Source organism: Ranitomeya imitator, chromosome 4 (assembly GCF_032444005.1).
Source record: "Ranitomeya imitator isolate aRanImi1 chromosome 4, aRanImi1.pri, whole genome shotgun sequence".
Lineage (NCBI taxonomy): Eukaryota > Metazoa > Chordata > Amphibia > Anura > Dendrobatidae > Ranitomeya > Ranitomeya imitator.
Genome location: NC_091285.1, coordinates 55834447 through 55860654, shown reverse-complemented (window position 1 = coordinate 55860654; position 26208 = coordinate 55834447). Strand labels below are relative to the sequence as shown.

Here is a 26208-nt window from a genome sequence, read left to right as displayed (position 1 = left end):
TGGGATACTCGGTATCAGGTCCTGCGGTTCACAGGGGGATATCACGGTGGCTGACCCGGTCCGTGGCCCTGGGATGTCCGTATAAAAGGGAAAGGTCTTTAAAGGGATAAGGTTTATGTTCGTGACGCCACCTGTGATATTCAGTCAGGGTAACCGATGCTGCTTTAAGGGGTCCTCTGTGGTGATGTTATGGCAGCTAGATGGTATACCTTCCCACAGGTGAAGTATATCCCCAGGGCTTCCCAGTGTGTAGATGGTGGATAGTGAATGGCGCAGTGAAGAACGAGGACACAAGATTGCAGTCTCTTTACCTTGTTTACTGTTGGTTTCAGCAGCCACAGTCCAGGGCACCAGATCACAGGGCAGGTAGAGTCCGTCCGGTTCGGCGGCAAGCCCAGAGTCCCCTTGTCCAGGTGGAAATCAATAGCCTTCCCTTGCACTGCAGTGGTGTAGTCCCTTACTGCATAAGCTTCAAATAAGGTCCTCACAGATGTAGCGTCTCTCTCTGTCCCCCGTATAGGATAGGACAAAACCCGTATGACTGGTGACTTGAGCCTGATTATAGGATCTCTTAGATAACCCGGCGCTGTAGGTGTCACCGTGCCTCCTGGGTATAGGTGTGGACAGGTAACATACAATTAGCTGTCCTGCTGGTCTCTGAAGTAGGGCGTAGAGGTCCTTACTACCTCTGTTCCAGCTACCGGTGTTCTGCGCCTCAGAAAGAGGCAGCCTGTTCAGGGCTGGTCCCCTTCTGGTATCCTCTCCTTTGCTTTGCCTTCCTTCATGCACGCTTCAATACAGCTCTGCCTTCAAAATGTCTCTTTCTGGGAGCTGCAGCTCTGAGGGCATGCACAGCTCCGTGGACCCTCTGTCCTCAGACTGATGTCTGGAACTAACTAACTTTCCCTACAAACTACCAGTTATATATATATGGGGAGTCACCTAATAAATAGGATCAGAAGCTCCCCCTGGTGGCCTGGAGTATGAAATGGGTTGCATGTTTGTGATACCTGGATGCAGTTATCCTTCCTTGCCTCTGAACGTAGCATCACTCTCCTCAGGAGGAAAGCGCCACTACTGCGACGACCAGGACCCTGGGGCACCGCAGTAGCAATCTTAGAACTGCTTTGTACCACTTACCCTAGTGCACAATAAAAATAAAGGCAATGGTTGTTTTGAATTTTATTATACAACATGTAATATATATATTGATGTTGTTGAATTATGTAGTATTAAAATCTTACCATTATAAATATACTTTAAAAAACATATTGTTAGGTATCGGGTTCCCGCCGCTGCACAAGGGGATCTCGAACCATGTTCACTGCGGTCTCCCATTCTCCTCCAACCGCAGTGGAGTCTGCTCAGAAGAGACATCGGTCCCAGCGTCTGGCTCAAGCTGATACTGTGCGCTTGGGTACTGCTACCTTTCCAGGCTCTGCCATTGTAGCCAGCACTGTTCAGCAGCGAGCAGGCATTTCAGGGACTAAGTCCTGCTTTTCCCACACTGATCATGCCAAATTGGAGGTCGGGGGTCACATGCTCAGGTCCTGTTGCTGCTCCTATTGGACCATCAGGAAGGTCCCGGAGTGCTACTGCTATAAAAGGTTTGCATGGCCGCTCGGCCATGCGCTAGTGTAAACTTATTAACTTGTGTGTGGATGAATACCTGTCGATGGATGAAAGCTCCGAATCATTCCCATCCTAGTGTTGTTGCCTGCTCGCGAATGGTAGAGCTACCTAGCGCCCGATAGTGCTATCCTGCACAATTGCACAAGTTGCTGAATCCAGTTAGCAGCAACCGCCAGATAGTGCGCATTCCTGGCCCTAGTTAGGGTGGTTAGTGGCGTCGCCAGAGCAGCGCTGCATGCACTCCTGTGCAGTAAATATTTACGTTAGTTGTTTCCTTGGCACCGCAGTAGCGGTGTCGAGTGCAAGAGATCTAGAGGGACTCTTACCCTGAGTCTTGGGGCAGAGTTCTGTGTCGCCTTGCTTGCTCTCTCTGTGTGGTATCGCGGTCCTGTGATGCAACAGGGTTCGCTTCCTTCATTCTGGGTGAAGCTAACCCGTGTGAGTACTCACATTATACCGCCATATAGTTTGTCATTACCAAGTAGCAGGTGTCTTAGCTGCACGGTGGACCCCAGACTGCGAACACACCTTATATAATCTCTAATTATTATTTGGTGCGTTTCGCCAGTCTTAACACATATATATACACACATATTTAAGTGGTATCTTAGCAATAAACCTACTACTGACTCTGCAGTTCCCTATATTGGCCTCAGAGCGCCGCTGTTCACCAATAAGGAAAATATTCAGTAAATCCAGAATCGCCTCCATGATGCAGACAGTGTTCAACTGCAAGAAGAAATACACAGCATTTCACACTGGGATGTGCCGGGTACAGGACTCAGAAAGAAGACGGATTATTTTCTGCTAGATTATAAATATAAGAAGGATTTTTCCATTATATTTCTGGTGAGAAGAAGGATGGCTGGATTACAACTGCAGGAAGGACAATCAGTGCAAGGACTCAGATGGCAAGTAATATTTCCCTTCTTATTTTCCTGGCTGTGTCATTCAGTCTCTGGTCAGATTCATTATTCCATTATCGAAGAATTAAGAAAAGGTTCTATTGTGGGAAATCTAGCAAAGGATCTTGAATTAAATGTTAAGGATCTCTCCAGAAGGAAATTAAGAATTGTGTCTGATCTATCTGAGAAATATTTCACTATAAATTCAGATAATGGAAACCTGTACATTGCTGATAGAATAGACAGGGAGACATTGTGCAGAGCTGCAGCTGATTGTGTCCTTATGTATGATGCAGTGGTGGAAAATCCACTAAATATCTTTAGTATAAAGATTAATATTAAGGATATAAATGACAATCCTCCTAAATTTATTCTTGAAATAGTTGAAATAGAAATGAGTGAATCTACCTCCCCAGGAAGAAGGTTTGTTTTACAAAAATCAGAAGATCTGGATGTCGGTGTTAATTCCCTGATCAGCTACAGCCTCAGTGAGAACCAGTATTTTGCTCTTGGAGAGAAGGTCAGCACTGATGGCAGTGTATTTCCAGAGCTGATACTAGAGAAACCTCTAGACCGAGAGACACAGAACAAGCATGAACTCATCCTCACAGCTTCTGATGGAGGAAATCCTGTACAGACAGGCACTGCCCTAATTAATATCATTATCACTGATATCAATGATAATTCTCCAGTATTTACACAGGATGTATATAAAGTAAGTGTCAGAGAAAATATAGCGGTGAATTCTACAATTCTGCAGGTCAGTGCAAGTGATGAAGATGAAGGAGTCAATGCACAGATCACTTACTCTATTAGTACAACATCAAATAATATTCTCCTTGCCTTTACTATTGATTCCATGAATGGAGAAATTAGAACAAGGGGACGCTTAGATTATGAAGTCAATAAATTTTATGAAATTTCCCTACAAGCCAAAGATGGAGGAGGCCTCGCTGCACATGCTAAGATTTTAATAGAAATAACAGATGAAAATGACAATGCTCCTGAGATATCTATAACTTCATCATCGGATCTTATTTCTGAGGATTCTGCCCCTGGTTCTGTGGTGGCACTGATAAAAGTTCATGACCGTGACTCAGGAGAAAATGGTGAAGTTCAATGTATAATAATAGGGGACTTACCATTTGAACTAATGTCATCAACAGGAAATTTTTATAAACTTGTTACAAAAAGTAATCTAGATAGAGAAAACATATCATCCTACACCATCACAATACAAGCATCAGATAAAGGTTCTCCTGAAAATATGTCTAGAAAAGTTATCAGGCTTGATGTATCAGATGTCAATGACAATGCTCCAGTGTTTGAGAAATTTGGTTACACTGCATTTGTACCAGAAAATAATTCACCAGGAGCCTCAATATTTAGTGTTCAAGCAAGAGATATGGACACTGATGACAATGCAAAGATAACTTATGTAATAATAACTAGAGGAAATGAAAATGAGCCGTTATCTTCGTCCATCTCCATGAATCCTGTAACTGGAGTGATTTATGCTCAAAGGTCATTTGATTATGAGAAGTATAAGGAATTTAATATCCAAATCATAGCCAGAGACAATGGATCTCCATCTCTGAACATCAGTACAACACTAAGAATATGTATAGTAGACCAGAATGATAACTCACCAGTCATTCTGTATCCATCACCAGAGGTTGATAGCTCAACATTTGAGATGGTTCCTTGGACCTCTGAACAAGGCTCTTTAGTATCTAAGGTGGTGGCAGTGGACGCTGACTCTGGACACAATGCCTGGTTGTCTTACTTTTTACAGTCACCAGAACCATCACTCTTCACCATTGACCAGCACACAGGAGAGATCAGGACATCACGTGGATTTCACGAAAAGGACATCATGAAACATGGAATTGTGGTTCTAGTAAAAGACAATGGGATTCCCTCCCGCTCATCTTCAGTCACTCTAACCATGGTGATTGCTGATCATTTTCATCAGGTTCTTCCTGAGCTGAGCAGTCAGTCTAACAAAGAAGAATCTCAGTCCAACCTACAATTCTACTTGGTGATCGCCTTGGCGCTGATTTCCTTTTTCTTCTTGTTGACTGTGATTATTGCAGTTGTCTCTAAGCACAAAGAATCTAAGCCATCGGCATTTGGCTCCTTGAGTACAAGTCTATATCCACAGGTTGATCCCAGATTTATTTCACAATTTCACACTGGGACATTACCTCTGCCATATTCCTATGATGTTTGTGTAACTTTGGACCCAAGCGAGAGAGAATTTGCGTTCCTTAAACCCCAACACAATGTTCCTGTGGACAGTCTAATCGATGCCGATGATTCTGGAATAGGAAATGAAAACACTGGAGATGTTGTATCTGGAGACAACCATTTGATTCAGGTATGTATTTGTTATATGGTGACTGGTAGTTTTCTGCTTTTAATCATTATTAATGGCAATGAGCGGCTATTAATTAGAATGCACCCATTAAATCAAACCATTATAGTGAAATATTTTGTTTTTGCTATTCTTTTTATCCGAATACTGTTTTATGTCTGTAGATTTTTTAATAAAATTTCTGTAATATTTACTTCAGTTCTCCTATTACTTTAACACATCAATTAAAGGGGTTTCCTCTTCATGGACTCTACAAAGTCATCTGCCTTGCAAAATAAAAATAACAGATCTGCTGCAGTGTCACCATGCCAGTGATGTCGATGCTAGTTCTGCTGGGGTTCAGGTAGCATTGTTAGGCCACGTAAGCCTTGCAGCCATTCATGCAGTAACTATTTGGCTGCTGGCTATTACTTCTTCCGCTCGTAGAAGGGTAGTGCGAGCACGGCAGCCCAGGAGCAGCCACTGATTGGCTGCAGGGATCACATGGCCTAACAATGTCACATGAACCACAACCACTTTGGGGGATTATTTAGTGCGTTAAATCTCATCCTGTTGCTTAATTAGGATACCTCATTAGTAGGTGGTTGTAACTCGCCTTTTATAGTGCCGGAATAACTATAAACATACATTACATTTGTGAATTTTAGTGCTGCAGAGAAGACCCATATTTTGCGCTGGTTCTGAGAGAATATAGTTTTCTCTATGATTCCATGCACATTGTTCCGGCTCATGGTTCACCAATCACAGCGGCCATATTCCCTGAACAGATTCATTCTGCTCATTGTCTGCCGAATGGTTCATCCATAATGAGCACTCACTGATCCAAACTGCCATAAAAGAATATCCGTTTTTTTTTTTTTGCAGCCCCTAGCAACCAATCAGATCGCAGCGGTCACCTTTTAAACAGCTATGTTAAAATGAAAGCAGCACTGTGATTGGTTGCTCTGGGCAACAGACCACAAAAACAGTTTTACTTTATAGATGGTTTTGAAAATGTTGAAGGATATATCTTAGCTTCTCTTTTGATAAGTCCCGTGAGAATGTAGCAGGCGTGACACGAATGCGCCTGTCCATGTCCAGGAGAATTATACCAGGATACATCTCTGTAAAAAAAACTATATACAACACTGATATAGAGGAAAACAAAAGTGTCACAGATGGAGTTTTGTTTCCTCTTATTGGTTCAGTATTTGGGGGGGTTTCTGTTTCTGTTTTTTGAAAGCCCCAGGGTTTGGTTTTCTTATTTCACTACTGGAGCGGTGCTAGTAATCTAAGGCTACTCTCACACATCAGGTTTTTTGTTTTAGGCAGAACGGATCCGTTGCAAATAGTGAACTGATGCAATGGATCCGTTTTTCTGTTGGATCCAGTTTTATTTTATTTTTAACATGGAGTTACAGTGACTTCCTGGAAAAAAGGAGAGAGAGACCCCAGAATGGAAAATGCTTGGAAAACCGGATGCGGAGGCCGGATTCATCATTTAAAATCTCCGTTTCACACGTTTTTGGCCGACTCTGTCACTGTGCACTTTTTTCACCGGGAAAAAAAACGTTCCTCTGGATGTTTTCTTAGTCCGCCGGAAACGACAACTTGGACGGATCCAGAAAAAAAAACAGATGAAACGTCTGGCCATCAGGCGCAATCCGGCGCTAATACAACTCAATCAGAAAAAACGTATCCGATGTAAAAAAAAAAAAGCATCCGATTTTTTCAAAACTTGCTGGATTGTGCCTGAAACAAAAAACCTGATGTGTGAAAGTAGCCTAATATATTCACCAGCTGCTGTCTTCAGCTCTTCCCAGTGCCGCTCCCGTCTCGTGCCACCATCTTGTGACCGCAACTTCTGACTGACCAGAAGTCAGAGGTAAAGGCCTTAAGCGCTCAGTGTAAGGCCACGTTCACACGTCCAGTATTTTATCTCAGAATTTGTAAGCCAAAACCAGGAGTGGATGATGAATACAGAAGTGGGGCATATGTTTCTGTTATACTTTTCCTCTATTTGTTCCACTCCTGGTTTTGGCTTACAAATACTGAGGTAAAAAACGCACCAAATAGTGAACGTGTGAACGTAGCCTTAGTCTGGGGGCCTCGTTCTGGCCTTGTTCTCACTCCCATAGACTTACATTGAATTATGGCTTCTGGCTCGCCCAGCAACCACTGGAGGTATACAACAGGTGACAATCTCCTGGAGACTGACCGGAGTGTTGCCGATAAAAGATGAAGACCGCGACTGCTATGTGTAAGACTTTTGGTAGGGAACTGATATTAGTGACACCACTCCAGCGCTGCAATACAAAAACTGCTGGAGTGGTGCTTTAAAAAAAAACTCTATAGATATACATAAAAGAGAATTTATCAAGAGACTTGCAAAAGGTTTTTTTTTTGGCATAAACAAGTTTCTTATTTACCATAATGTTCTCTACTTTTTTCATCCCTCAAAACTCCTAAAAAGTGACAGTATAACCACAAAGAAGGGAACCTGCCCCATGGGTATTTGATACCTGGGTGCACTTTATTTCCCTGGCTGCCATCTATTTAGGTCACTTTCTGGACCCGATTTTCATAGTATATAATACTAATTCCCTGGTGTGTATTTGCATTGTTATTTATTTACTGATTATTACCAGCACTTATATCTTTGGTGTCCTTGTTATATTGTTTTCCCACATGGTCTATATCCGTCCAGACCGGAGGTTTGAGTTGTTTTCTCTACGGCGATTGTTTGTTACAATGTGGCTTTTATATTGTTTTAAGATGTTTGTTGTTTTTGTTGGTCTTAATAGATATTTTCTACTTTTAGAAGTGGAGAAGTGCCTTTATCTTTCTCTTCTTTTTTGTGTCTTATATTTTTTTTTACTGGCCAGCACTGTGGATTTATTGCTACTTGACTATTAGATTTATTTATTATTTTATTATTTATTTACTAGATTTATTATTAGCGAAGATAACAAATTTGGCACATTAAATACCAAATCTAAATCTGAATAGAAATCGCAGATATCATTTTCTGTCCTCAATAAAGCACAAATTGCATCAAATTTATCCTAACTAAGCATATTTTGCTGCAATACAAATCAATCTAAGGGTATGTTCACACGTTCAGGATTTCCATCCTTTTTTTTTCAGGACAGTTTTTTTTAAAAACTGCAGCTCTTGGCAGAAAACGCAGGTCCTTTTTTTGGTCCTTTTTTTGTCCTTTTTTGATGCGTTTTTTGATGCGTTTTTTGATGCGTTTTTTTATCCTTTTTTTATGCAGTTTTCTATGCAGAGACTGTGTTTCCTAGGAAGCTTTTTAGGGCTAAAATGGCTGAAAATACCCTAACCCTACCCCTAACCCTAACCCTACCCCTAACCCTAACCCTAACCCTAACCCTACCCCTAACCCTAACCCTAACCCTAACCCTACCCCTAACCCTACCCCTAACCCTACCCCTAACCCTAACCCTAACCCTACCCCTAACCCTACCCCTAACCCTAACCATACCCCTAACCCTACCCCTACCCCTATTCTAACCTTAGTGAAAAAAAAAAAAAAAATTCTTAATTTTTTTTATTGTCCCTACCAATGGGGGTGACAAAGTGGGGGGGGTGTCATTTACTATTTTTTTATTTTGATCACTGAGATAGGTTATATCTCAGTGATCAAAATGCACTTTGGAGCGAATCTGCCGGCCGGCAGATTCGGCGGGCGCACTGCGCATGCGCCCGCCATTTTGCAAGATGGCGGCGCCCAGGGAGAAGACGGCCGGACGGACACCGGGACGCCGGGTAAGTATAAGGGGGGGAGATTAGGGCACGGGGGGGCATCGGAGCACTGGGGGGGCATCGGAGCACGGGGGGGGCATCAGAGCACGGGGGGGCGGGATCGGAGCACGGGGGGGCAGCCACACTCCGCCCACGCACTTCCGCCCGCTCCCCCGCACTTCCTGCTGCAGCGGTTCTGCACATCAAATCGCAGTAAAACCCGCAGATATATTTTTGATCTGCGGGTTTTACTGCGATTTTGACCTCACAATGGAGGTCTATGGGTGCAGAACTGCTGCGGTTCAGGAAAAAGAAGTGACATGCTCCTTCTTTTTTGCCGCAGCTATTCTGCGCGGCTTTTTAAACGAATTTACGGACCATGTGCACAGCAGTGACTGTTTTCCATAGGGTTACATTGTTATGTACCCTGCATGGAAAACTGCTGCGGAACCGCAGTGGCAATACCGCTGCGGTTCCGCAGTAAAAAACGCACTGTGTGAACATGGCCTAAGGCTATGTTCACACAGAGTTTTTGCTGGGGTTTTTTCTGAAGCCAATATCTGTTCTCTTGGCACTGAAAATGCCCTGGTTTTTTAGGCTACTTTCACACTAGCGCCGTTTGGCCTCCGTCGCAATGCATCATTTTGCAGAAAAAATGCATCCTGCAAAGTCGTCTGCAGGATGCGTTTTTTTCTCCATAGGCTTGTATTAGCGACGCATTGCGACACATTGCCACACGACGCAACCGTCGTGCGACGGTTGCGTCGGACCGTCGACACCAAAAAACGTTGCTTGTAACGTTTTTTGGTGCGTCGTGTCCGCCATTTCCGACCGCGCATGCACGGCTGGAACTCCGTCCCCTCCTCCCCGCTCATCACAGTGGGCAGCGGATGCGTTGTAAAACTGCATCCGCTGCCCACGTTGTGCTACATTAACACAATGTCCGTCGGTCCGTTAGGCCGACGGTTTGCGACGGCCCGTACCGACGGACTAGTGTGAAAGTAGCCTTAGCCGTCGAATAGTAGAGTGTCAGGAGGGATATGAAACAATGTTTCCATCGTATTTCACTTGTAGTAGAAAAATTATTCTCTTTCCATATGGCCATATTAATATCAGTGGTAAATATTTTTTTTCTGGATAACTATTTATAAGGACTCGGTCACACTGGCATATAACTCGGACGAATGCTATGCGACGTTTCATCGGACAGTACGCGCTCCAATCTTATACTATGGAGCAGAGACGACTAGTGTTTAAGTTCTCCTGCCGAGTCAGAAAAAAACGCTGCATGTGTGATTGGCATTGTATATCGGACGGCAATCACTCATACAAGTCTATGGGTGAGTTTAATGCATCAGACTGCACTTGGATGTCATCTAAGTGCAGTGCGATTACTGCGGACGTAGAAATTAATTTTCCGTCTCTTCTGCACCGGTGTTGTGATTTTGTCATGCGAGAGGATCGGAGCCGAGGGTCATTAGCATATCGCATATGATGCCTTACGCTAATGTGACCCTGGCCTAGGAATTGTATATGGGGTACGTCACGTTCTGTACTAACAGCTAGTAAAGCACTGCTATTTTATCATTTTTTTGTGCACTACATATCGATATCTGTCTATACTGATCAAATATTTATCATTTTAATTTACTAAAGTGTCCATAAAACATAAAATACGTAGGGATAGTTAATGGCTTGATATGTCTCTCGCTGCATGTAACTTCCACCTCTCTAGCGTTCATCTGGCCAGCCAGCGCAGTAAAGATATTCCCAAGCAGGTATACAAAGAAGAAGTTGTAAAGTCAAAACAATACTTGTGCCTAATAACAATCCTTAACACGTCCCCTTCTCTAGTACATGTCTATGCCCAATGATTTGCAGGACTGATATTATATACTAATGATATTAAAGATTAAGAAAATTGGTTTAAAAAAAAATTGGATTTTCTTAAAGGGAACATGTCATGTGAAAAAACGCTATTAACCTGTTGATATGGGGTTAATGTGCAGGTTAGGGAGGAACTTTATTCTTCTTGGCAACATTTGGGTTTCAGTAATGGGGTGGTGCCGGTGTTGGCTCAGCCACCACTCTGTGACTGACAGCTTGCACATCATTAGGGCCGGCTGTCAGTCAGTGTCGGCTGTCAGTCAGTGCCGGGGACGTGATTACAGCCATCACTCTCTATGCACAGAGAGGTGACTGAACCTGCACCAGCGTCAACTACGTGATTGAAACCCGAACACTGCCGGAAGGAATAAAGTTAATTTCCTCCTGGCAGCGGGGCCCTAAGTGCTGACACTGGGCAGGCTCAAAATACTATTAATTAATTATTTCTGAAGGTTAATAGGAAAGAGGTTTAAGCTTGCTCCATTCGAGGCGCTGGCTAGGCTTTGGGTGATGCACGTCATAACGCCAGAGGCTACAGAAGACTCGGCGCAGAGCGAAGATGTCTGACGTGGATGTCGCACACCAAAGAAAGGAAGAAAGAAGTGGCCAAAAGGAGAGGACCAGGCGATGGGCTGTGGTGGTGGATCAGGGGTAGCGGTGAGGTAAGTAGGCATTTTTTTATTTTACGCCATGTTTATTATGATCTAGCAGAGACCCCACCGCATACATCAGAGAAATTCAGAGCGAATCTCATTTCTCTGTAAAATCCTAGCGAACTGCTGACTATAAATATAGTCAGATTCGCTTATCTCTGCGAACAATACCAAGTCTGGTAGTATGCACTATGGCCATTGTTGCCGAGTCACATACAAATGTCGGGATTATTACGTAATACTGCGTGATTTTACAATTATATTTTCCATTTTAGTTCAAACTACTCACAAGCAGGAGCAAAGGCAGTGGCATATTCCTAGGAAAGATAAAAGGTATTTTAGAATCCAGGACACACCACGCTCCTCTGAAAGGGAATGTGTTATCAGAAAATGACCTTCTGTCTAAATCAGGGTTTTGTTAAATGTATATTTATTTTTCTTTTTTTTCACTTATTTTCTGTTAATATCAGAACCTGTAAAAAAAAAAAAAAAAAAAGAAGATCTTTTGGCACTGGCCACTGCGGCTATTCTGTATTCATACCCCTGTTCTTCCAGGAAATCTACACGTTCATTAAGAGCAATTGGCTGACTAAAACCCTACGAATTGTATAAAAGCATCTAATGAGCATGTGTAAAGGTCCTCGTGAAGGGAGGAGGAGCAGGGTCAGCTGTGACATCACCTGTTGTGACTGGTGGATCCTGTGTTATCAGCTGTGTATACAGGTGTTACCTGTCATTGTAATTCTGCCTCTGATGATAATGTGACTGCTGAAAAATTTCTGTAAAGAACAGGAATAAGACAAATATTTTGTATAAGAAAAATACTGACAAAAATGTTTGAAAACTACATTGAACACAAAGCTTGATTTAAACAATTGATCATTTTCTGATTATACATTCTTTGTAAGCTTGGAAGTTGTTTTAGGTGTTGAACTTAGCCTTGTTATACTGAGTAATCTATGGAGATACCATAAGGACGTACTATATGCTTGGAGGCCATGGCTGAGTTGCTGAGATGAAAATGTTGCAGGGGCAGTGTAATGTGGCACAACCACCACAGCAAGAAGAGGCCGGATTTTGGCTTTGAGCCCATCATATCCTGCCTGAATGGTAGATATGGCTTTATAAACAATTTGCACTATCTGGTATCATTTTGCTTGAGTTCTTCATATGTGCTTGTTTGCCTTCATGACTGGTGTTATAAGTGCATGTTACATATTGACAGCAGCAAGTTGCATCAAGTGAAGCTGCTGCAAAGTGCTTCGACATATCGATCCGAATTTAGCTTAGTTATTTTTTTTTGCATTCAATATAAATGAGAAACTGCAGTTAAAAAAATGCTTTCTGTCATTCTATATGAAATGCAATGAATTACTAGGAGATTTATGATGTAGATTGAAGATAAACTTGTAGTGGATGCCTATAAATACACAATATAAATGATCTATATTACTATATACCGTAGTTAATATAATAAAGAAAAAATAACAAGCACGTCCGTTCGGTGAAAAAACAGGAATTATTTTTGATTTTCACACATGCAATATACAAAAAAGAGTCATACAATCACTTGTGTTTTCATGCAGTGAACGCGTTTCTAAAAGCAGTTGTTTACACGGTGGCTTAGAGCAAATGCACGTGATTTTTTTGCTCTTTTTGTATTATTGCATATGTGGCAATAAAGAATCTATATAATTTTTAATAAAATGGACTTCCCGGTTAATGTTCCTTTATTCTGCGTTAAGTGATGATCACAAATTACCATGCACCTAGAAGAATGTATACACAGGTGGCGAGCTCAGTATATTTTCCTATACTGCATAATTAAAATAATATATATAGTTGATATATATATATATATATATATATATATATGAATTTGGACTCCTTACCGTCCAACGCCACATTATGTATCTCTACCAAATCCTGAGTACATTTTGAGCCTTGATATATGTAGAACTATATTGAAGGTAGCGGTGGGTCCCCAACCTCCTGCGCAGGTCGTAGATATGGTATGTCCACCCCTGGTAGTAAATATATCAACAGAATGTACTTAAAGGGCTTGTAACCTTTCAAATATAATTTTCTCCTCATTGCATTTTGTTTAAAAAAATAACTCAATATAAAAATAATGTTATTTATATAGCAATTATTTATAGTTAAGCACTATACTCACCCTTTTCGCCCAGTTCCCGGTGTCAGGCATGGGTTGCGGTGATGAGTCTTTCCGCCAGCACAACAGCCAATCCGTCTACCCCAGAATGCCCCTCTAAGAGTTGCTGAGCTCATTGATTGGCTGAGCTGCTGTCAAGGTGACATAAACACATACCCGGAACAGTGGCGGAGAAATTGGCGGTGGACCTGACAAAGATGAATACAGAATTTTTTGTTTTAATTGAACAAAATGAAGCAAGGCAAATATTATATTTGAAAATTAACAATTCGTTTAAAGAATCTATATGTCTTAGTTAACTATTTCCTATTTGAATTATTCCACAACGTGTCAAACATGATCTGCATAAAGTGCACTTGGGATCGTCTAGTATAAATGACTGAGCCATGCTACAAAAGTAAATTATGTATGGAAATCTGAGACAGATGAACTAGATAATGGATTATTTCAAATAGGATAATGCCTATATTAAAGCAGCAGACCTGCAATTCCGAGGTGAGCCACTGCATGTCGCTGTTGCCCACTACGGTGACATTGTTAGACGTGCAGGACCGTTGGAGTTTCCAGTAAATACACAGAACAGACTACAGAAAGACATCCTCCTGTGATACACGGGCTTGTAAGGCTCACAAACACAGTGGCTCCTACCATTCATCCTGATCCATCACTCGGAGACGTGGAGGAGATTTCTGCTGCACTTTGGGGACAGATCACAACTTTTTACAATGGTTCTCTGGGAAAACAGGGGCAGAAGAAGTTGGAGAACAGTGGAATGGCAAGTACTATGCTTTGTGTTACTCTTTTGTGGGCTTCGGGCTATTTCTGCTCAGCTTCGTTATTCTATTCCTGAAGAGACAAAGAAAGGCTTTTTGGTAGGGACAATTGCTAAAGACTTGGGTCTGAACATCAAGCAGTTGGCAATGAGGAAATTTCACCTCTCCTCTGAAGATGCAGAGAATTTCTTTCATATTAACGTAGAAGATGGCAACCTCTATGTCTCCGATAGGATAGACCGGGAGACTGTTTGCGAGACGGCATCCAGTTGTTTCCTAAGCCTGGAAGCTGTGGTTGAAAATCCTTTGTCTGTGTTTCCAGTGACGGTTGAAATCCAGGATATTAATGATAATCCTCCTGTGTTTTCCAAGAGCGTTATTAATTTAGAAATAAGTGAGTTGACCCATCCCGGTACAAAATTTATACTTGTAAATGCAGTGGATCTAGATGCTGGAATTAACTCTTTGCAAAGCTACAAAATCTCTGAAAACAGTTATTTCAATCTGCGTGAAAAAATAAGTAACGATGGAAGAAGATACCCGGAGCTGGTGTTACAGAAGATGCTGGACAGAGAGCAGCAGTCCTCTTATGAAATTATTCTAACAGCTCTGGATGGAGGTCAGCCTGTAAAGACGGGGACAGCTGTCATTAAAATAAGTGTCAGCGATATCAATGATAATCCTCCATTATTCACAAAAGAACTGTACCAGGTGAGCATGGCTGAAAATGCCCCTGTCAATTCTCTGGTGTTGCAGCTGGATGCCAGCGATGGAGATGAAGGTATAAATGGACAGATTACCTATTCTTTCAGCCATATCAACAAAATAGCTCAACAAGTTTTCTCAATAGATCCCACGACTGGAGAAATTAGAACAAAGGGTCATCTGGATTTCGAGACTACCAAGAGCTATGATATGATTATTGAAGCCGAGGATGGAGGAGGCCTAGTCTCTCATGCCAAGGTGGTTGTGAAGATTATTGATGCAAACGACAATGCTCCTGAAATCATCCTTTCATCCATCTCCAACGCATTACCAGAAGACGCATTACCGGGGACACTGGTGGCACTTATTAACATACGTGATGTGGACTCAGGAGCAAATGGAGATATCTCCTGTAAAATCACAGGCTCATTGCCTTTTGAAATAGTGTCATCATCTAGCAAGTATTATAGACTCCAAACATCAAATAGCTTGGACAGAGAAGATAATGACGTGTACAACATCACAATTACGGCCACAGATAGAGGATCTCCTCCACTGTCCACCACTAAAACTATTAGGCTGGAGGTAACAGATGTGAACGATAATGCCCCTGTGTTTGACCAAGCAAGGTATGACGTGTACGTATCAGAGAATAAAGCAGCAGGTTCCTCACTCTTTTCAGTGCAGGCGTCTGATCTGGACCTTAATGATAACAGTAAAATTAAGTATTCTATTATCAATGGCAATATAGGTGATGTACCAATATCATCGTTCCTTTCCATTAACTCTGAAACTGGAGACCTTTATGCTCAACGACTATTTGACTATGAACAGTTGAGGGAGCTTGAAGTTCAAATAATGGCTGAAGATAATGGAAGTCCTCGATTGTCCAGCACTGTTTCCACAAGGATTTACGTTATAGATCAAAATGATAATCATCCCAAGATCCTGTATCCCTCCAGTGGAAGAGGTGGGACAGCACAGTATGAGACAGTCCCCCGTTCTTCTCAGAAAGGTTATTTAGTAACCAAAGTGGTGGCAGTCGATGCCGATTCTGGCCACAATGCCTGGCTCTCCTATGAGTTCCTGAGCAGTCCCGAACCGTCATCCTTTACCATTGGCCGGTACAGCGGTGAGATCAGAACCTCACGAACTTTTGAAGAGAAAGACCCATTGAAACACTCTGTAGTAGTGATTGTGAAGGACCATGGAAAACCTCCTCTTTCTGCCACTGTGACCCTAAATCTAGTAATCGCAGAAAATTTTCAACAAGATATTTCAAAGCTAAATACTGAATCGCAGAACTCGGACTTTACATCTAACTTGAACATCTATTTAGTAATAGCTTTGGCGGCCATATCTTTTCTGTTTACGTTGACTGTTATGGCTGCAATTATATCCAGATGGAGAAGATCAAAGTCAAGTCATCCTAAAACATTTGGCTACCTAACAGCAGATATGTATTCTCAGGTTGGACCACGATTTCCAGTGAACTATGCAGCATCAACTCTGCCATATCCATGTGATATGTCCATAGCTGTGGACTCAACTGAAAATGAGTTTGCATTTCTCAAACCAGCACAGATTGCTCCAACAGAGAATCCGATCGAGTCTGACGATTCCGGGATTGGGATTAATGCTTTAAGTGACACGTCATCAACAGATCTGATTAAACAGGTAACAATAATTACAAGTGTATGTGAATAGAATATACTGTATGTATACACCAATATAAATCTTACATACTTAGCGGCAAATCAGTCTCATCAGTGTATTTATACTAGCTTTATGCCCCCTGTCACTTTTTAAACATGTCTGAAAGTTTCTCTGAAACTTTTCTAATTAGTGTGGAGTAAAGATGAACGAATGGTCCAAGCAACCTGGCGTTGTTTTAAGTGTGCACCACATTTGTATGCTGGGAAGGATTGTTATTCCATCAAGCTACACAAATCCAGTAGATAGCACATGGTCCAGAATATGCACTGGTCCATTGTGGCAAGACGTGTTCTTCAATCTATTATAACCCAAAATATCCTAATTGCGCTACATGCCAGGTTACAACCATGTGAACAAACTTTGTCTATCACTTTCAGTGGACATTCACAATGTCATCTAGTTTGGGAAGCCTCAATATTATGTTTCACAAGGGTCAGGTAGCTGCTGCTTGGACCATATCTTACTGAACCCGTTGGTACAGTTTCTTGTAAAATGATTTACTGTATATAATGTTGATTACTGTGAAAATGTGATGTAGGCACAATACAAAATGGTCTGTGCTATAGTGCTGATGTTTCGAAAATGTACCTTAAATCTAATGTATAATGATTCTGTTAAAAAATGTTAATAAATTTAAGAAGGTAACATGGCCATGGGGGATGGGCATTGACTGTTTTTATGTCATTCATGGACATGGAGTACAAACATACATTATAGCCAGAAGTTAGCAAAAGGTGGACATACCATTGGTGCAACCTGTGCAGCCGCAACGTGGCCCAAGAGATAAGGGGGCCACATCCAGTTCCAAAGGAGCAAGCAGCTTTTGTCACGGACACATGATTGGGCTGAAAGGGCCCATCTTCTGTGTTCTTGCACAGAGGCCGTCTTCTGTCCATGTCCGCCACTGAAGTGACCATACTGTGATATTAGATCATACTAGGCTACGTTCACACCTGTATGAGCTGACAAACAGAATTAAAAGGATGGTCCAGAAGAAGTGATCACTTATCCAGATTAGAGGGGATAACTTGTTGATCAGTGGGGTATGAATGCTGGGACCTGCACTGGTTGGCACAATGGGGCACTTTAGATTGGTGTGGCAATACTTATGCTCTACCACCCCTGCATTCATCCTCTATGGGGCTGCCATACACTGCACACTGTCTTTTCTGGCATCCCCATAGAGAATGAATGGAGCGACAATCGGACGTCCAACCAGCTGTATGCATTTTACAGGGATAAAAGTGTCCCATTGAGGATAAAATTCTCCATTCTGCAGGTCCCAGCAGTTGGACCTCCACCAATCAGTACATTATCACCTATTTTGGAGATAGATAACTTGTTTTCACTGGACAACTGCTTTAATGTAAAAAATGGGTCAGTTGCATAAGTGTTGCAGACAGAATCAGAGGGGCACATTGAATATTGTAGGGTCTCTCTCTCTCAATTCTTACATAGGAAAGAAAGTTCTGCAAAATGCACTTTTTTTCTCCATTTTCAATGAGGGAAGCCTGATAGACGCCATAATAATCAATGGGGTCCCTCTGCTTCCATTTGCATCAGTTAGGCAATGGCTCTGTCTTTTCCATTAATTCTGTTTGTTCCTAAAAACAGAAAAGACAATAGATTGTCCAAACCCAAGTGTGAACGTACAGTAGCTGAATCCGCTCAGAGTTGAGCTCTGATTGGCTGGTATACACAAAAGGCAAAGTTAGCCAGAAACTCCCCAATGGCAAAAAATAGGGAAGGATGTGGATACAATGCAAAAAATAATATTTACACTTATAAACTTAAGGTTCATTTTAATCAAATTGTGAGCACCAATCTGCCTGTGACGATGGGGTCCTACACTAGGGGGACTGTCTCTGGACCTCCAGGGCAGGTGGGATAATCTATTGTGCTTGAAATAAGCAACCATGCACATAGATTCGTGGAGCCATTTGTAAATTTATTATTTTGCTTCCTTACTGTATCAGGGAGTCATTTCACAAGAGTATTATGAAAACTAACGAATAATGTTCATTAACAGCATGTATTAATTAGCTTCATACTTTTAGAATCATAAAATAATGTAACTTTTTCCTAAAGAATACATGATGTTTTTCCATCCGTATGAACTCTTTAGCTAATACACGCTATGGTTTGCCTTCTGCATGTGATTTCTTTCAGCGATCATGTTGTGATACTGTTATGGTTAGGTGTATTCCATTTGCGATACATACGTATTTTATTTTTTTCTTGTTTACTATAGGTCTTGTAATGCCGCATTCTGCGATAAGTCAGCTCTTTGTTTTTGGCTTAAGGTCCATCTTGATTAATTTTGTAATCTGATCATTTAACATAGATCAGGAGGCTTTGTTGAGGTTTTCGAGGGGAGATTAGTACCTTTGTTGCTATGTGAAAAGAATCCGCCGGTAAAGTACATGTTGTTATTCTCCTACTGTTTAGGATTTCACCACTAGATGGCAACATGATTTCTCCTCTTGAAAAGTCTATTGTTACAATTCAATGAGTGCGAACAGCGCACGAAAGTGACAGCAGTTCAGGAAAGCAGATCTGCAAAGCACATTGGAAAAGACAGAGCCGCTCCGCACTCTCGCACGTCTCCGTCATTGTATTTTCGCACGTCTCATCGCCATTCATCCTGAAAAATTTACCAATGGAGCAGAAAGGAGTCTACAGGTCCTGGCACTGGCAAGTAATGGGTTTATTTTTTGTCAGTATCTTGAAACTAGCTTCTGCACAGCTGAGATATTCTTTACTGGAAGAGTCGGAGCCTGGGACTTTAGTAGGCAACGTTGCTAAGGATCTGGGATTAAACACGGCGGGGATTTCAGAGCGAGCTCTGAGGCTGGGGTCTGAACAAAGCCAGCAATACTTTGCTCTCATCCTAGAGACTGGAGAAATTATAGTAAGGAGCAGAATAGACAGAGAAAAATTATGTGGCACAAATGTAAACTGTGTTCTGCCTGTGGAAATTGTGCTTGAGAAGCCTCTGGAACTTCATCGCTTGGAAATAGAAATTCTGGATACGAATGATAACTCGCCAGTTTTCCAGAATGCAGAACGTGCCATAAAAATGACAGAGCTAGCTGCAGTGGGTACCAGATTCCCTCTCGAAAGGGCTCAAGATCCCGATCTGGGTGTCAACTCCGTCAGCTCCTACAAGTTAAGTCAAAGCAAATATTTTTCTTTAAATGTACAGACGCGGAAAAATGAAAGACCCTCCCCTGTGCTTGTTCTAGAAAAAGCTCTAGATAGGGAAGAACAAGGGGAGCACAAATTGGTCCTGACTGCCTTTGATGGTGGCAGTCCACCCAGATCCGGAACATGTTTGATTACTATTGTTGTGATAGATCAGAATGACAATGCCCCGGTGTTTGATAATCCGTTTTATAAAATTAGCTTAAAAGAAAATGTGAAATTAAATACTCTTGTAATAAGACTGAATGCAACAGATAAGGATGAAGGCCCAAACGGGGAGATTCGATACACCTTTGAAGACATATCATCAGAGGATATAACCAATGTATTTAGCTTGGACAGTAAAACAGGAGATATACGACTTAAGGGACAACTGGATTATGAAAAGCATCATTCTTATGAAATCTCCGTTAAGGCTCTGGATCATGGGACTCCAGAAATGGAAGGACATTGTGTAATCCAAGTGGATATTGAAGATGTCAACGATAACGCTCCTGAGATTCTTATATCTTCTTTGGTATCATCCATTCCAGAGGATACCCCTCCAGGGACCACTGTGGGACTTTTAAGAGTTACTGACCAAGATAGCGGAAAAAACGGGGAAGTACATTTGGAAATTTCTCCAGATCTTCCATTTACTATCACATCCACCCAAAACCATTATTCCTTTGTTACGCATGGATTCCTGGACAGAGAACAGGCAAGTCAATACACAATTATACTTCAGGCGACAGATTTGGGAGACCCCCAACTTAAGACACAAACGGCAATAAACATAACTGTCACAGACGTCAACGATAACCCACCAAGCTTCGAAAGACCATTGGTCAATGTGGACATTAAAGAAAACAATAAGCCGGGAGCGTTACTTTGTACTGTCTCAGCATCTGACAAGGATTTTGGAGAAAATGCACAGATCACTTACTCCATAATTAACAGTCTCATCAATGGGTCCCCTGCCATGTCCTTTATCTACATGGACACACAGAATGGGAACATTTATGCCCAGCAATCATTTGATTATGAACAAGCTCAGGTTCTTCAGTTCACAATCAGAGCAGAGGATTCTGGAACTCCAAAATTGTCATCTAACAGTACAGTCTATTTGCACATTCTGGATGAAAATGATAATCACCCTTCCATACTTTACCCTGGAAATTCACGACATGTTCTGACGCAGCAGCCGGTTCCAAGGTCTCTTGCAGCTGGTTCATTGATAACTAAAGTCGTAGCAATCGATGCCGATTCTGGATACAATGCGTGGCTCAGCTACAACATTGCCAAAGCAACAGATCTCTCATTATTTAAAGTTGCTCCTCACACCGGTGAAGTCCGATTGGCTCGAGGCTTCCAAGAGACAGATCCACTAGTACAAAACCTCTGTATCGTGGTAAAAGATAATGGGATACCTGCTTTGTCTTCTACAGCCACCTTACTGATTTCTCTAGAAGATGCCTCTTCCAAAGAAAGTCGTTACTCTGCAGATATACAGTCTGACGACAAACAAACCCCCAACATTACTATGTATCTTATTATTTCTCTGGTTGCCATTAGTGTAGTATCATTTGTAACGTTGATTATTTTGCTGACGAAATGTCTTAGGAACAAACGGCAAATGACCAACCCAGAAATGAATAACTATATGGGCCATACCCACAAAACTTTACAGCTGAACCCCAATAGCACGCTCAGGTACATGGAGGTGTCTATGATGCCAGGGAGCCTACAAAACCAATACTCTAAGACAGGTGCTACTTCCGATATTAATAGGGACACGCTGAACATGATGAAGTCTTTGAACTTTCCGCAGTTAAAGCAACTTGTCAATGAAAGTGATGATGTTATTTCCGGGCAGTTTGAGTGGCGGGACACCGTACAGGTGAGATAGGACCTAGTTTGGGTTTTGTACGTTGCATAGTTGAATGGTAACAAGTTGATATGCTGCTGTTTCTTTTATACTTATAGGCACGCTTTATAAAGTGCAATATTTATATAGATCAACAAAATTCTATTCTGTTATAAGATGATTGTTTTTTATTGGATTTTCCTTAAAGTAGCCATATTGATACATAATTAAAAGCACATCCTAGAAAGAGGCCAAGGCAGCTATTTCTAGATTTTACATTCCATATACATTACGCAGATCCAGCAGAGGGCATCATATTTCCCATTTCTTACATGAACTTCCGCGCACTGACATACTTTATACGAGGTCTTGGATGAAGCCAAGGTTTGCAGACAACTATTGAGCAAAAAAAATCAAAGCTGAAACATTTTTTTTTTTAAATTACTATGAATGACATAGTAGTAAGTGGTGTTGTACACTACTCTTTGTACAGTTCGATTTGCACATTCCTAATTTTTACTTTATTTCTACTTTTTTAGTGCTTTAAAAACCTTTTCTACGTTTTTTCTTTGATACGTGATTATCTCAATGCTTTGCTACTTTGTCACATTTGGGATTGTAAAATTAACTGTTAAAGTCCTGTATGTGCTGCTGGTGTGATTTTTCTCTCCACCCCATATTCCAGTTTAGTAATCTCCATGTCCATATTCTGTAGAAGAGAATGCACAGCTGACATTACAATGTAAACCCTGTACATATTTGAGATACGGGCTGGGTTCCTGTACATTTAAATGTGGCTTCAGTAGGACATATCACAGTACCAGGGAAGACATTGAAACAATGGGTCTGCAGATCTCCACCGTAGTTTGGAAATGGCAAGTAATAATTCTATTTTTTTCTTTGGGATCTTCTAAAAACCTTCAATATTCAGTGTTGGAGGAGGCAGAAGTAGGCACCTTAGTTGGCAATATAACCGATGACTTGGGTCTACTGACAGCTACTATGTCTGAGCGTAGGGTACAGCTAAAATCATCAGGTTTTGGTCAGTATTTTGCTGTGGACCAACACAATGGTACTTTCCTTGTAAATCGAACTATAGATAGAGAAAGTGTGTGTGGATCTACCTTACAATGTTTATTGACGGTAGAAGTCGTGCTTGAAAAGCCATTGGAGTTGCATAGAGCGGAAGTTGAAATTTTAGATATAAATGACAATTCTCCTATGTTCTCAAGCTCAGAACAGGTGATAAAAATAACAGAGATATTTGCATATCCAGGTGCGAGGTTCCCTTTAGAAGAAGCTCAAGATCGAGATTCAGGCATCAATGGGGTTAGGCAGTATAGTTTAAGTCCACACGTGTACTTTTCACTGTCCACGAGAAGCCCAGACGATGGTGCTCGGTCTCCAGAGCTGGTCATAGAGAAGGCTCTGGACAGAGAAGAGAGAGGGGACTATCAGCTCATCCTCACTGCCTTCGATGGTGGAGATCCTCCGAAGTCCGGGACAGCACAAATAAAGATCATTATTATAGATTTCAATGACAATGCTCCTGTGTTTCAACAGACATTTTACAAAATTAAGGTAACAGAAAATCTACCAGAGGACACCCCAATAATTCAGCTAAATGCCTCTGATTTGGATGAGGGTGTGAATGCTGAAATCGAATACTTTTTGGATGCTCGCACACCAGTCTCCGTCCGACAGTTATTCTCTCTTGATCCAAACACGGGAATTATTAGGACAAATGCAATTATGGATTTTGAGACCGCTAACGTTTATGAGATAACTGTTAGAGCGAAAGACAAAGGAATACCACAAATGGAGGGCAGCAGCGTAGTTCAGATAGCAATTGAGGATGTCAATGATCACGTGCCACAGATATTGCTGACGTCCCTGTTGGGTGAAATTCCTGAGGACACCGTTGTTGGAACAACTATTGGACTTTTTTCCATACTTGACTTGGATTCAGGAAAAAATGGAGAAGCACAACTAGTTTTGTTACCTGATGGACCATTTCAAATCAAGTCATTCAAGGACCACTATGCTTTAATTGTAGGTAACCCCCTTGACAGAGAAGATGTTTCGCTATATGAAGTAATGTTGACTGCCGAGGATATGGGATCTCCATCGCTGTCATCCAAGGTTACAATTACAGTTAATATTTCTGATGTTAATGATAATCCACCAATGTTCTCAAATGAAGATTTCAATACATTTATTCCTGAAAACAATGAACCTGGACGTTCACTATATACATTATCCGCTTTTGATCGAGATGAAGGCAGTAATGCCAAGTTTACCTATTCGGTAGCTGAATACCAACTGGGAAGTTTGCCGATCTCGTCATTCATTGAAATCAACCCAATAAGTGGAGTTATTTCTGCCACGAGTTCATTTGACTATGAACAGGTTAATGTTTTAGAAATTGTTGTTCAGGTGGAGGATGATGGAAATCCAAAATTGTTTACCAATACGACTTTGTATGTTTTTATTTTGGATATGAACGATAACGCTCCAAAACTGCTATACCCAAAGCTTTCTAGAGAGCTAAATATATCAAAAACTGTGCCGGTGGGTTACTTGGTCACTAAAGTGTCTGCAGTGGATTCAGATTCCGGCCAAAATGCTTTGTTATCATATAGTTTTGTGGAACCTGACAGTGGTTTACCCTTCAATATATCCTCTCATTCTGGAGAAATTAAAACTGTCCGGAACTTCTTGCCAAGTGACGAATCCCAGCAGAAGCTTGTGTTATCAATCAGCGATAAGGGACAGCCATCTTTGTCCATTACTGTTACACTACTTGTGGCCTTAGTGAACAACGCCGACAGCTCCAGAACATCCTTTTCTCTTCTGTATTCTGGAAACAGCACTGACATACTGTTGTACCTGCTCGTTTCACTGGTGGCCATTACCTTGGCATTTTTGTTGACTTTGACGCTGTTGGTAGTAAGATGTTTTAAGAAAGACTTGCACGTGTGCCAATATCCATGTTGGTTCTTAAGGCCATCAAATCCAGACATCTGCCAAGGGATACAACAACCAGCACTTTATTTCAACATGGATGGCACGTTAAAGTACATGGAAGTTAGGACCGAATCAGCCAATCCAGAAAGCCAGTGCTACCGAACATATTTTTCTCAAGGAGCGGAAAATATCAATCTCGCGCTTCTGAAGCCTTTTCCAATCCATTCAATGGGAGAGATGTTTGACAAAACCAAGACTGCAGAAGTTGATAACATGCGAGATCCATCTCAGGTAAGAATAATTGCACTGTTATTGCTTCGTCTGCTTTTTATTTTGTGATATTGGGTTGATCTATTAGTTTTTTATGCCCATCAAGTGCCACCTTTTGCAGGGTTTAATTCCAATTTTGTATTACATAGTAATTTTCTTACGCGTAACACCCACCTATAACAGATTGGTTCTATTCTGTTTGGCTCAGTAGTGTCTATGCAAAAATGTTACAGAAAACTGATTTGCATAAATCTCCCAGAGTGCAAAGCCTGAAGTCTTTTCAACTCAGCTGATTTTTCTAACAAGGCAGTATTTAAGGTAGAAATCATTCTTTATTTTTTTTTTTACATATTTACCGTTTTTTTGGTTATTGAATAATGTGTAGAATTCTAAATTAATATCCTGTTACTGTATTAGAGTAAAGATGCCCAAACCCCACTTTTCGCCTGGAGCTTCAGAAAGTATAATGTGTATGGAGGCCTGCAAAGTTTTTCCCCTTTGGAGAGTAGGATCTCCAACAGCGATACTTTTGTTCTCCATAGAGATAAGCCATTGCCAAAAAAAATCCACAGAGGCTCATAAAGAACAGAGGCGAGCCGAGCGTTCCTTTATACGGGAGAGATGGGAGTCAGCCAAGAGATAAGAGTTATCTAATATGTATGAGGACCTTTAAAGGGGATCTGATGTCGTTGAAGAAACCATGATTCCAGCGATGTGTCACTTCCTGAGCTGCTTGCTGCGATATTCATCAAATCAGTGTTTTCTCTGCTGCAGATCTAGCAGTTCTCTGAATGCTGAGCTCTTTATATCCCCACCCCACCACTGATTGACTCCCTGTGTACACTGTGCATAGGCAGGAAACTGCCAATCAGTTGTGGGGGCGGGGTTGTACAAAGCTCATGAATATAGAGGACTACCCGCAATGGGTTTACTAGTCCTTCTGATAAAACAGTGATTTTACCAAACAACAGCAAGGGGTCCAATAAATGACACATCACTGGAATTGGGGTGTTTGTCTCTACATTATGCTGCTCTCATATTAGTTGACAAAAACCTGGTGACAGATTCCCTTGAAGCATAACAGGAAAACACTGCATGTATTATTTTTGTCTCTCACAAGTGGAGTCACTTATCCTGTTTTGACGTCAAGAAATAAATTATGTAAAGTGTGAAAAAATGTAATCATGGTCGCTGTCAGCTTCTCTCTCAGTGATCAGTAAGAAAGCACTCTGTGGACAACCGGTTTGGCTGCATTTTTTTTTCTGTGTTTTCCTGCCCTTTTTTTTATGCTGCGTTTTTGATGCAGATTATATGTATGATTTGTCTACAGTACATCTATATATATACCGTAATTGT

General features: G+C 41.4%; 1 protein-coding gene across 32 annotated transcripts in view; it reads left to right on the top strand.

Moving 5' to 3' along the window:
* LOC138675459 (protocadherin gamma-B2-like) overlaps nt 1–26208 on the top strand; it is a 502075-nt gene that overhangs the window by 451047 nt on the left and 24820 nt on the right. The window contains exon 1 of one of the 32 annotated variants that reach the window (XM_069763715.1): nt 13945–16526. The exons of 30 other annotated variants lie outside the window; for them this stretch is intronic. In XM_069763715.1, the coding sequence (XP_069619816.1) occupies nt 14097–16526 (2430 nt within the window). In that variant the 5' untranslated portion in view covers nt 13945–14096. Of the gene's footprint in view, nt 1–13944; nt 16527–19218; nt 24874–26208 lie in introns of those variants that run through there. One more of the 32 variants, XM_069763722.1, reaches the window with a different exon arrangement.